This window comes from Oncorhynchus gorbuscha, linkage group LG05, assembly GCF_021184085.1.
Source record: "Oncorhynchus gorbuscha isolate QuinsamMale2020 ecotype Even-year linkage group LG05, OgorEven_v1.0, whole genome shotgun sequence".
Classification (NCBI taxonomy): Eukaryota; Metazoa; Chordata; class Actinopteri; order Salmoniformes; family Salmonidae; genus Oncorhynchus; species Oncorhynchus gorbuscha.
Genome location: NC_060177.1, coordinates 17,516,515 through 17,529,815, shown reverse-complemented (window position 1 = coordinate 17,529,815; position 13,301 = coordinate 17,516,515). Strand labels below are relative to the sequence as shown.

The 13,301-nt window shown below is 42.3% G+C and overlaps 2 protein-coding genes across 2 annotated transcripts; both read left to right on the top strand.

Moving 5' to 3' along the window:
- The first annotated feature begins 547 nt into the window (after window positions 1-547).
- Window positions 548-7,814, top strand: LOC124035020 (complexin-3-like). Its single transcript, XM_046348416.1, has 3 exons — window positions 548-1,106; window positions 5,564-5,651; window positions 6,077-7,814. The coding sequence occupies exons 1-3, from the start codon at window positions 949-951 to the stop codon at window positions 6,299-6,301; spliced, it is 471 nt and encodes a 156-aa protein (XP_046204372.1). The 5' UTR covers window positions 548-948; the 3' UTR covers window positions 6,302-7,814.
- A 1,269-nt stretch (window positions 7,815-9,083) lies between these two features.
- LOC124035589 (growth arrest-specific protein 1-like) lies at window positions 9,084-12,221 on the top strand. Its single transcript, XM_046349092.1, has one exon. The coding sequence runs from the start codon at window positions 9,717-9,719 to the stop codon at window positions 10,464-10,466; it is 750 nt and encodes a 249-aa protein (XP_046205048.1). The 5' UTR covers window positions 9,084-9,716; the 3' UTR covers window positions 10,467-12,221.
- Window positions 12,222-13,301: the final 1,080 nt, after the last annotated feature.

Here is a 13,301-nt window from a genome sequence, read left to right as displayed (position 1 = left end):
CCGGGAACCTGCAGGTGCCTTAGTGGAAGGGTGGGGTAACATCTCACAGCAAGAACTGGCAAACATGGTGCAGTCCATGAGGAGGAGATGCACTGCAATACTTAATGCAGCTGGTGGCCACACCAGATACTGACTGTTACTTTTGATTTTGAACCCCCCCTTTGTTCAGGGACACATTATTCCATTTCTGTTAGTCACATGTCTGTGGAACTTGTTCAGTTTATGTCTCAATTGTTGAATCTTGTTATGTTCATACAAATATTTACACATGTTAAGTTTGCTGAAAATAAACACAGTTTTGCTGAGTTTATGACAAAAGTGCATTCGGAAACCCTTGGATTTTCACAACAACAAAAAAGCGCACAAAATGACCCCAAAGACGCACTGGGTTCAAAACCATACAAAACAACTAGTAGACACCGTAGTTGACTCGTCACGTGTGTCTGTCTCTGCCGGAGTCCGTTGTGAACGTGAGGAGTGCCTGTCATACTCAATAGTGAGTTATAATAAGAAGGCGAATCACCGGAACCCACGTGTGGTGCTAGGTTGCATCATGAAAGCGCATTCGTAATCCAGCGATCCGTGGGATTGGGCAAAGGGAGTGGAGGTTGGGTTAGGAAAAAAACACGATTGGTAGAGTTGAGAGTAAAACTTGTTGGCTCAGATATTTGTGCAGCCACGTCCTCTCTCGCTAACCTCCCCACTCAACGCGGAGCTGTCCATTGGCACTTGTGCTGAAACGCGTCTATTCTCAATCGCTCACTGCGGTGCACGACGGAGTGTCGAGAGTAAAACATTTGGATGACTGTATTGGCTTTTTCCATATATTTTTGAGACACTTCGGTGGATATCCATTGATATCCATTGATTTACTCAGCTTTCATCAAGAGCGCATCAAACGTCCACGTTCTGACTCGGTCGGTTAACGGACTCTTAAGAGGGAGAAAGATGGCTTTTATGGTGAAACAAATGGTGGGAGGGCATGTGAAGAACCTGACCGGGGGTTTGACTGAGGAAAAGCCCGAAGGAGAGAAATCGGAAGCCGCAGCTGCAGGAATGACCCAGGAGGAATTTGAACAATATCAACAACAGTTAGAGGAGGAAAAGTAAGAACAAACCCAAGTTTATCGATCCATTTGAATAGCCTATATATTTTGAAAGGGTTGCGTACTATAAAGCAGCGTTTATTCTGTGTAATGGCCAATGTAAAGACGCTGCTGAGCGCGTTCCTTTACAAGACCCAGTGCGCCATGCACTATTTTACGCATCAGTGGGATCCACGGCGTGCTCTCGAGCTCGCCACACAGCTGCTACACTCGATACATTAGTTTTCTTTCAGGTTTCAATAATTAGACTATATAGGACGGTTTTCCATTGGAATTCTTGCAATAGGCTAATCCAGAAACAAAAATGTGTCACTAATCACAGTGAGTTTAATGCCCAGTTATACTGTAAAACGGCTCGTTTCCCAATAGGCATATACTAATGCTTCAGGTTGATACGTGTCCTTAGATTCATTCTAGAACATAAATTCAGTTACTTTTATGTCCAAATTATCTCAAAATGTATTGAATATCATCCTCAATGAGCTCTCCAAATAGTTTTCCACATTTCTTGCATGTCCCTGTGATGTCGGCCTCCATCTTCATTTTGTTCACAGAGTAGACACCTCAACAGAATACATGAGTCTGATGTGAGTATCTCTGATCGTGAAATGTATTTTTATCTGGGTATAACAAAGAAACCCATCGCCATAGACTGTCCTCTGTCCATATCATAAAACATCTGATCATTTAATTGACTTTACTCCAAACTCCCCTATGTGAGAGGAGAATATGTCCTCAAGGTTTGAAACAGATGACTCTACAAAAGCTCATAGATCTGAAAAAAATAATAATAATAAAAAATAAATGTGTCTGATCATGTGCAGTGCCTCCACACACACCTGCATCTATATGAAAAGTATACTTCATTAAAAAGAAATGTGTTTTACTACAGAGCACTACCCTGGCTTACCGTCACATGGCTCCAGGCTCCAGGACAAACAGCATGTTTACTGTTGACATGTCAGACATGGTGGAGCATCCACTGACTCCCCTCAATCCACAGCCCACTTTGACCTCAATCCCATACCATCATACATTACACTGGGCTTCATGGGAGGTGGGCTATTATAATGTGGCTACCGCCATACAATAGATCATAGCACAAAGTCTGGTGTCAGTGCTCTGTATAATCCAAGGAGAATAGGGTTGTTGGAATGAGGTTGTTTGCAGTGGCATGTCATATATAATCATGTTATCAGGCACAGGAGTCACAATGACATCCCCTGGTTATATTATGCCCTTGAGAGGAGAAGACACAAGACTCGTCATCTCAGTGCCATCAGGTGCTCTACCATTGGCTGTCACAGAGAGCTGGCTTATGTGCTGCTGTGTGGTGGTTAACATGCTCATGTTCATTCACAGTGGGCAAGATAACAGTAATGCCACTGTGAATATACACTGAGTGAACAGAACATTAAGAACACCTGTTCTTTCCATGACATAGACTGAAAGCTATGATCCCTTATTGATGTGACTTGTTAAATCTACTTCAATCAGTGTAGATGAAGGGGAGGAGACTGGTTAAAGAAGGATGTTTAAGTATTGAGACAACTGAGATATGGATTGTGTATGTGTGCCATTCAGAGGGTGAAAGGGAATAACAAAATATTTAAGTGCCTTTGAACGGGGTATGGTAGTAGGTGCCAGGCGCACCAGTTTGTGTCAAGAACTGCAACGCTGCTGGGTTTTTCCACATTCAACAGTTTCCCGTGTGTATCAACAATGGTCCACCACCAAAAGGACACCCAGCCAACTGTGGGAAGCATCCCTGTGGAACGCTTTCGATACCTTGTAGAGTCCATGCCCCGACACATTGAGGCTGTTCTGAGGGCAAAAGAGGGTGCAACTCAATATTAGGAAGGTGTTCTTGATGTTTTGTACACTCAGTATATATCCCCTCATGGCTAGCCCTAGCCTTTTGGGGGACCAAGGCGAGATTTGGTTGGGGGGGGGGGGGATTTTGCCATGAATTGTCCCCCCATTTTTCCATTAATTATTTATATGATATCTGAATGAGAGAGTCTAACAAAATTAATTGGGGCCTCCTGGAGGTCAGGCCCTTCGTGCCAGGTTGGTAACTCGGCCATGATTACTACAAGTTTAGATAGCTAGGTTGACTAATTTACCAATCAAAAACATATTAGCTGACATGGGCTAATTGAGTGACTGTCAGTGACTGACATAACAAGAGGTGACCACCTATGTTGCTTATGCCCAGGGCTGGCCCTGTATCCCCTGAATGATAGGGATATGGCCTTGTCATTGGCTATCCACATGTATCATGCCATTGTTTACAGTATTGTATGTATGCATTATGATGTCATGCTGTAATTCAGACCACACTGTTGGCATGATCACATAGGTCACATGACATCACCTTGGTTCATGGAGTCTACTTCGGAATGTTTGGTGCGAGTTGTAGGTCTTGTCTTGTCTTTTGAAAGAGTTCAATCCTATTCAGGTATTTATATCACATTTTCAGTGATTGTTTTAATCTGATTATTGGAAAATTAGGGACCAAGATTATTTGAGTAATACTAAGAGGGCTACCATGGATAACACAAACTGTCTCTTGTCTGCCCTCTGCTGGAGTTACCAAATGGGTAGTATTGCAGTATTGCTGTACGTGGTGGTGAAGTATAAATATCTGATTTACCTCAACATAAGGCTTGCAGTATGATGATATTTGTATGGTGGTGTAGGGCAGAGGACATGGTGATGGGGTGTTGTGGTGTCTGGGTGTGCTGTAGAGTGAGGTGATCCAAGGTTGTGTATATTCACTGGTTTGGCACCTGTAAAATGAGGTGTGCTAGTCAGTCAGTGTTCTGGAGTGGAGTAATCCTAGGTTCTGAGTTCAGAGGGTTTAGAGTTCTGGAGAGTGGTGTCGTCCTAGGCTCTGGGTTGGCAGGGTGTAGAGTGGTGTCGTCCTAGGCTCTGGGTTGGCAGGGTGTAGAGTGGTGTTGTCCTAGGTTCTGGGTTGGGAGGGTGTATAGTTCTATAGAGTGGTGTTGTCCTAGGCTATGGATTGGGAGGGTTTAGAGTTCTGTAGAGTGGTGTTGTCCTAGGCTCTGGGTTGGGAGGGTGTAGAGTTCTGCAGAGTAGTGTCGTCCTACGCTCTGTGTTGGAAGGGTGTATAGTTCTGTAGAGTGGTGTCGTCCTACGCTCTGTGTTGGAAGGGTGTAGAGTTCTGTAGAGTGGTGTTGTCCTAGGCTCTGGGTTGGGAGGGTGTAGAGTTCTGTAGAGTGGTGTTGTCCTAGACTCTGTGTTGAGAGGGTGTAGAGTTCTGTAGAGGGGTGTGATCTTAGGTTTCTGTGGGTTCACTAAGTTGCAGCTCTAGAAGTAGATGAGTGCTAGTCAGTCAGTGAGTCAATGCCGCTCTATATCCCAGAAGTCTGAATATAATTCCCCAGTAGAGCAGTGGACCGGCAGTGGACTGCATCTGGGTCTCACTGCAAGAGCACAGCCTCTCTCTCTGTTGTTCTCCCTCTCTCTGCCTCCCTCCCTCCTTCTCTACCCCCAGGTGTTACTGCTGCTTGTCCACCTTCTGATGGCCTAGACTCTTGAGTCAGAGTGCAGCTCAGCAGAGGGCTCCCTGTGTTCTTTTGTTTCAGCCCTCACTATGAGATCCACAGTGGTATAAAAATCTAATATTGTCACATACACCAGATAGAAGCAGTGAAATGTGTTGTTTACAGGGTCGCCATAGTACTATGGCGTCCTGGAGCAAATTAGGGTTAAGTGCTTTGCTCAAGGGCACATCGGCAGATTTTTCACCTTATCGGCTCAGGTATTCGAAGAAGCGACCTTTTCATTACTGGCCCAACACTCTAACTGTGATGGCTGAGGTATGTGGTTAATAGTAACCAATGAATTTGTGCATTTGTGATACATCGCATTACAAACAAATCTAACAACGTTCCATACTAAATACCATGACTTGTTTATATTACAAAAAGCCTTATGGATGAATTAAATTATCATTATAGCATCTGTCCTCACATCGCCACTAATGCCGTTAAATCCTTAATCCTTCAGTCGAATTATGGAGGTGGAATGAAGGAGGCATTTGTTATGAAGCATCAACTTGAGTAAGGACTCGAGATTATACCACCTTTGCAGACGTTGTGTGTGTGTGTGTGTGTGTGTGTGTGTGTGTGTGTGTGTGTGTGTGTGTGTGTGTGTGTGTGTGTGTGTGTGTGTGTGTGTGTGTGTGTGTGTGTGTGTGTGTGTGTGTGTGTGTGTGTGTGTGTGTGTGTGTGTGTGTGTGTGTGTGTGTGTGTGTGTGTGTGTGTGTGTGTGTGTGTGTGTGTGTGTGTGTGTGTGTGTGTGTGTGTGTGTGTGTGTGTGTGTGTGTGTGTGTGTGTGTGTGTGTGTGTGTGTGTGTGTGTGTGTGTGTGATTACATGCAGCGACACTATTTAATCCGCTGTTAACCATTTTCTCTCTGGTTTTCCCCAGGCAGGAACGAGATTCTAGTTTTGCCCAGAAGAAAGCTGAGCGGGCAACAGTTAGAAGTCACTTCCGGGACAAATACAGACTGCCAAAGGTACATCCATTACTGATTCTGCATTTATTTTTAATTCAAGCATTTTCTTACTACATGTTATTGCAGTTATTACAGGGTCAGATCGAGGTTGTGTCCTTGAAGCAAAAACACCATCCAAATGTGCTCTGTTTGTACTCTCTTTATTTTCTCCCTATGTCTCAATCATCTAATTCCTCTCCCTTTCCTTTGCCCTCGCTCCCTACACCCTCTCCCACTGGCCTGTGTGTGTGTGTGTGTGTGTGTGTGTGTGTGTGTGTGTGTGTGTGTGTGTGTGTGTGTGTGTGTGTGTGTGTGTGTGTGTGTGTGTGTGTGTGTGTGTGTGTGTGTGTGTGTGTGTGTGTGTGTGTGTGTGTGTGTGTGTGTGTGTGTGTGTGTGTGTGTGTGTGTGTGTTTGTGTGTCTGTCTCCACTGTGTGTGCGACCCAGAATGAGCTGGATGACACTCAGATCCAGCAGGCGGGGGATGACGTGGAGCTGCCCACAGAGCTAGCCAAGATGATCGCTGACGACAACAAGGAGGAGGAATCAAAAACGTCTGTCCTGGGCCAGCTGACCAACATCCAGAATGTGGACATGGACCAGCTGAAGGACAAGGCCCAGGCCACACTGGAAGACCTCAAACAGTCTGCTGAGAAGTGTAATCTCATGTGATCTGGCTGGCTGACTGAATTCCTGCTCTCTCTCTCTCCCTCCCTTACTCTCTTTATCTGTACAACAAAGGATCTATGTAAGATATCATGTGATCTATGATCATGTACAAACGTTGATAGTCATGTTGCTTTGAATGCACACACATACAGTCAACTCTGCCTCACACACAAAAACATACTGCAGCAGCTTCTGGCCAAGGAATCGGAGTAAACACTGTCTAAGCTGTGGGGGAATCAGAGTAAACACTGTCTACGCTGTAGGGGAATCATTGTAAAGACTGTCTTAAGCTGTGGAGGAATCAGAGTTAACACTGTCTTAAATTGTGGAGGAATCAGAGTTAACACTGTCTAAGCTGTGGGGGAATCAGAGTAAACACTGTCTTAAACTGTGGAGGAATCAGAGTTAACACTGTCTAAGCTGTGGGGGAATCAGAGTAAACACTGTCTTAAACTGTGGAGGAATCAGAGTAATAGTCTTATGCCAAAGACCCTTTGCAGAAAACCATTTAGACAATGGCACAAAGTATATCAACTAGTCATTTTAAGTGTGAGACTAAATCACACTTTCTTGTCTTGGGACCACATTCAGTACGTTACAAACCAAGTGTCTGTTATATCTATTGCAGGTGTAAGTGTATTTGCAGTTAGCCTGTTCTGTAGTCCATCTAGTCTATGGTCATTAACTAGTTGGGGCCTTGTTAAGAGACAGCTCGTCCTATGTAATGCCAACCCATCTAACCTTTCAAATCTGGCCTTTAACCTGTCCTCATATTGACCCCTGACCTCTCCATCTCAGTGCTGTTTTGTGCCGGTGGTTTGGTGTCGTTTAGCTGCTATGATATGTCAAGTGCTGTCTTCGAAAATTTCATCTTTTGGCTGAGTGCTGGTCATAGTGTTTAATAAGTACACAATACTATGAACATAAATGAACATAGAGTACTTGGTATTTGTCTGAATTGTTGTTGTATCACTAAGTAAAGATGCAGGTGAGAGCGGGAGAGGGGTTTGTCAACCTTATTTAGTAATATACAATATATATTTATTTAATACAGTGGTTCATGTCTTGTAATAGTTGAACAGTCCTTTTGTGACATTACAAGTAATAGCAATAAGAAGAAAGGATGGTGAACATGCCTTAGTCGCTTGTTTTATGTGATAGCTACTTTGTGCTTTCTTGTCAGTTCCATGAAGCAAAACAAACAAGTGTGAATATAATTCATTCTTACTCAAGTCTTACAGAGCCTGATCACCTATACATATCTCTCTGTATTGACGTATGACCTGCAGTGGTACTTTAAAGCCAACAACAAGAGCTTCTTTCATTTCCAGTCACCCTATGGGGTGATTCAGGTCGATCTCATGATGATATTTCAGGAAGAGACGTGTTGTTCATGATGTTTCTGTTTCCTGTCCATTCTTTGCTTCTTTTACATCATCTTTGTTGTTCAGTGCTGTATGAAACGTATTGATTTTTGACTGACTGTTGAAACCATAATAAACAGGTTTTTATGATGTATGCTTCATGTTTCTCCATTTGTTATCCAGCCAGTCTGACCATCTGGTCAGAAACTCCAGGACGGAAGATTTCTAACATATAATTTACAGTAGCCATCGTTGAGGCTATAAAACCAAAACCTAATGTCCTGAACACTAGGTGGAGACAAAAATACAACCTCATCGGAATGTTTGTTGATTAATGTTGAATTAATGACAAAACAGAATTTAATCCAAAATCCATATTAGCCCCGTATCAGATCAAAGTTTATTATCATGAAATTATTATCATTACAATACTGATAGGCCAAATGATTATGTCACAGTTGTTATAACCATTGTTATAACCACGTTCTTAAGTTAACCTTTATAATGATGTTATTATTTTTTATTATAACCATTATTAGTGGCAACTTTACCTTCCAGTGAAGTCTGATAATAAGCTCAGCCATCTGGCAGAATCAAAGGCTCTTTGCAAAAGTGTACAGTGTTTTTCAGAGAGAAGCCAGCCAGCAACTGCTTTGTGACATTTCTAGACAGCCCGTGTGTCGCTACGGGTTTTTCCAATCGCTTTTTTCAAAACACGTTAGTTAGCATTTGAATAGCAGAGAAGCCTGAGCTATTGGTAGTTTTCAAGTGCGGTGTGAAAGGGGAGAGGTGTAAAATATATTGATGCTGAAACCCACCTCTATTGATAGGCGCAGGGCGTGAACAATCTTCAGCCTAGAAAGACACTGTGCCACTGCATGGCCAATCTGACACAATTGGGGTGAAACGGGCCAGAAAATACTATTCTCTTCCATTCTGTTCTATCAATCAGGACTTAAAAACTCACTAGAAAGAAGAGCGAGAGGGAGAGGGAACAGGGCGACAATTAGTAGAACTTTAAGTGAAACCCTCACTGTGCGACGGTTTTCATAGAGGTTTCCCTCCTCGAGTTATCGTTAAAAAGGAACAGATTTGTTTTTTCTGCACTTAAAAGTGGAGCAGTGGGTGCAGATGTGAGCTTCTAGCAATGGAATGCTTTCTGTCGACTGCTAGGGGGCTTGTGTTCCCCCACACTCACTACCTCCCCAAACGTTGACGTGTTTTGTAAAGGGGACCACACAGGTCGTGAGTTTCATCAAATTTATAAACATTTTATTTTTCCTGTATGACGAGCAGATTGCAAAAACTACGTTGCTATAGAAATGAGTCCCACAACTCCTCAATGACGACCAATCGTTGACCAGGATTGTAAATGGGAGAGGGGGAAGGAAAACGATCCTTTCTTTTTCTGGAAAAGGAGGGGTGTTGCGGGGAAAAGATTAACGAAGCGTGAAGCGTAACTGCAAGAGGGGGACAAAGACACATAGCGGGAGAAAATGCGACAGTGAGAAGAGGCAGTCCTAATGAATTCAACCAACATAGTATGGAATACAGAACACGGAAAATATGAACGTTTTTTAAAGCCAAGAAAGTTGGACGTATTTTGAAAACAGGAGTAAAAAGAGTTATGCTTTCAAACGAGGGCATGAAATGTGGATAGTAGGTGTCCGAACTTTGGACAGCGCATATGGTCACTTTTTGTTCCTTTTTTACTGACACGACTGTGACAGTTTTGCGGAGGATATTGTTGCTTTGTGGGGTAGCTGAATCAATGCAAAGGATTTCAACATTTTTACTCATCCGTTCCAGACTGGATTCATTCACACTCATAAAACAGACTGTTATTCCACAACTGGCAAGCGTGTATTGGAGAGACAGAGGGACATCTTTAGGTTTGTAGCTAGGCCTACTAAACACATTTATGTTTGGACCATAAACGCCTCATACTAAATGGGTTTATTAGTTACATTACGTTTTAAATTCATCAAAGACTTGGCTGTCATGCACTAACTGGAGGAAAATGTGCGCATCGTCGAACTAGAGCTCTCTCCAGCATGAACAGTTGGTGCAGCGCTCTGGCGCTCTTCTCATCGGTGCTGTTGGCGCTAGATGCCCAGTTAATATGTTGGCAAGCCCTGCTCCGATGCCATGAGGAGGCAGACTGTGAGCTTGCATACAGCCAGTATCTAGCCGCCTGTGAAGGAAACATCAGAGGCACCAGGAGGCAATGCCCCAGCCACTGTATCAACGCGTTGATAAGACTGAATCACACCCGCAATGGCCCTTATCTCGAGAGGTGTGACTGTGGTCAGGACATGGAGTGTAGGGATGCAAAGCGGGCGATTGAGCCATGCCTCCCCCGGAGGTATCCTGGAGACGCGGGGGGGATAGGATGCACAGAGGCCCGTCAACGCTGTGAGGAGGACACCGGCTGCCACTCCTCCCTGACAGCCTACTTGTCTTACTGTGGGCAACTCTTCAATGGCAGGAAATGCTCGTCCAGGTGCAAGGCCACAATACAACAGATGCTATTCATCCCAAATGGCATGCTACTAAACCAGTGTGTGTGCGACGGGGTGGAAAGGCCGTTCTGTGAGGTAGTCAAGGAGAACATGAGCAAACTTTGCCAGATTGGAGACCACAATGTTATTTCAGACCAGGCAGATATGGACGATATGTATGAGGATGAAGACTATGAATCAAAAACAGAGGAGATATGTCCTCCTGACTCAAATTCTAGTTCCCCGCAGTTGTCGAGCTATATGGCCTTATTATGCATCACTCTTGCACGGATATTCTATTGAGAAATGAATGTGGTCTTTTGAAAGTGACCTGTTGTGGTGACAGGGATGGGTCCAATCTAATGAGCACGTGGGTTTGGTGTAGTGGAATACTATGTGCTGCTAGTACTCTCCTATGGGCCTAATGGATTTTTCATATTTTGATGTGATGCCTTAATCTGGGACACAATGATGGACAGGACATTCAGACCACCAATTCAATAGGCCTAGCAAACTAGACCTAGGCTACTCATGGAATATCCTAGGTCGAAACTGTTCTGGAGTGTAAAGATCCATAAAGTGATTGTTTAAGGAGAAATGAACCAAACTTGACTTCATTGTAACAATACTCCTCATTGGGCATTGCATCCATTACTTCTGGGCTACCTTTTAAACTCTTGTGCCTATTTGTTTAGTTTCGTCTCAATGGTCCTTGGAGTGTGGCTTTATTAAGACTTAAGATAAACATGGGACCAGTCCAGTTTCTGTTTGCTTTCCTCTCTATTTTAGGGGCCTCTGCATTGTTGCAGCCATCACACTTCAAATATTTGTAGGGAACTGCCAGTGAACAGACAAGGGTTTAGAATCAAGTAGGCCTAGTTAAATTAGCTGAAGTGCCTCTCCAGCAGCCCCCTACCCCCCATGACACATCCCCCACTCTTGATAGTTTTATTTAAAATGTCCCCCCACTCTCCCCCTTTAGGGACCCACTTTCTTTATTGAAAGCAAGAAGTCACCCTTCTCCTTAAAGACGGGCCTCTACAAGATGAATGTGGGCTTATGATAGACTTATATGGACAAAAGAAGAGGCACTAGTGTTTTTTCTCAGAAAAAAATGAAATACCAGTTTATTACTATGAACAGCAGTACATAAGCTACTTTTGTTAATAGGCCTAGTTTAATTTATTATTCATTTCATATAAAGTGTAATGGGTTCCTCTCCAGGACAGAAACATGCTTGACAGTTAGCCTAGATATTTAGTAAGAAGGGAAAAAGCTAAGAAGTTATTGTATTATTTTTTAATGAAGCTAATCCTTGTCTTGTCATTATTTACATTTACATTTAAGTCATTTAGCAGACGCTCTTATCCAGAGCGACTTTTACAAGATGTCACTTGAAGTTTTTCTAAACTAATCTTTGTTTTTGTCATGATCGTCAATGTCATTTATTTTTTATTTCACCTTGTTGGGTAGATGCTGGTCCATAGGGAAATGTAACTGTCATGTTGATGTTAAATTATATATATATATATAAAAAATAAGGAATCTATCTTTTACATTTCTATGTCATATATTAATGCTGTAAATTAGTGTCCAATTTGTCCATTGTGACTTTGCAGTCAATACACCACCTCATGAATAATATGGCAGTAGTTTACATGTACAAAAACAATGTTTTTTGAAAAAATTCTGCAGGTAGATTTGTCATCTCAACCAGTGTGGAAAGAAATAATGGATACTTGTTATATATGGAAAATAATTTATGTAATAAAATGATTAAGTGTGAGTCAAAAAGTCCAACTGTTTATTTGACATCCTGTATGTTATTCAAACGTAGGAATGTTTCCTAACCCCCAACTAAATTAAACATCACACCAAAACTATCAGACCTAAAGTATAGGCAAATGTTACTGCTGGAACTAGAGAAGACTGGAATGTTCAATAAGGGAAAAATGTCATTTTGGATCAGGCTCCAAAGTCACGTGTCGCCTGAAAATGTGCCATTGCCAAGCAAAGCTAAAGGACCAGCAGACATTGAATCAGTTTGAATATCTACTGTGTTGATCTTTGAAATGATACACTCGCATTTCTGGTAGTCCTGGCAATAGCAACTTTTACATGACAAGACAAAACAGGACCTCTCACTACTGTCTTCTCATATCATCCATCTTCTCTGGAATTTCTAAAAACATTTTAGAGACACGTATTTAGAACAGGGTTTTAGCATCTAATTGAATGCCTCTGGTGGCTTCTGAAAAGTAACTGTGTGACTGCTGTGTACCTTTCATAATACCAGCATTGTGTAATACTTTAGGGATCAGGCCCAGTGTAACTGAAACCCAAGCAGGAATGTTAAGTGTCTGGCTGCACAATACATCTTATTTGGAAGAGAAGGCCAGGACTCTCTGCTCTTTGACACATTTCAGGTTTAAGTTACTGCTTCCTTTGACACTGTCTTGGAAACTACCAGGTAAATTGTACCTAATTACTTGTGTGTAAATGGAACTTTCTGCGTCAGTGTTGAAAGGTCAGTCAAGACTCTTGAGAATGCAGGATTGTGCATTTGATCGTTTTGCCTTACAGTGCTTCTCAGTTCTCTTGGTCTTCAATGACCTTTTCAGAGAAATAACTATGGAAATATAGCACATTAATGAATGTATCATTTTTATAACACAGTGAGAATGCAATGGGTGTTTCTGTGTCTACCAATCTCCTAAATCCTGCTAATAACATTTTAGGTAGGTTAGTAGGTAAATATAAATCTTTGGCACAAATAGCTCATAGTAATAATTATTTATTTACAGGTCCTTAACAAACTGTATGGAAGTGTTATGTAATCTAAGTTTGAACGAGTCAAGATGTGGAATTTGAAGTCATGACAGGAAATCTGTTCAATTCATAGTTCCTTTGACAATAGACTGACCAAGTCATCCCCTTCCCATCTTCACCTAAATCAAATTTGATTGGTCACATGCACAGAATACAACGTGTAGACTTCACAGTGAAATGCTTACTTACGAGCAAGTATTTTGTTTAGAAAAGAATGTAATTCTCAACAGACTTTATATTTTTAAAAAGTGCATTTAGAAGCGGAAGGGAGGGAAAGGGATTCTGTATAGTTGAGACACTCCTAACTTG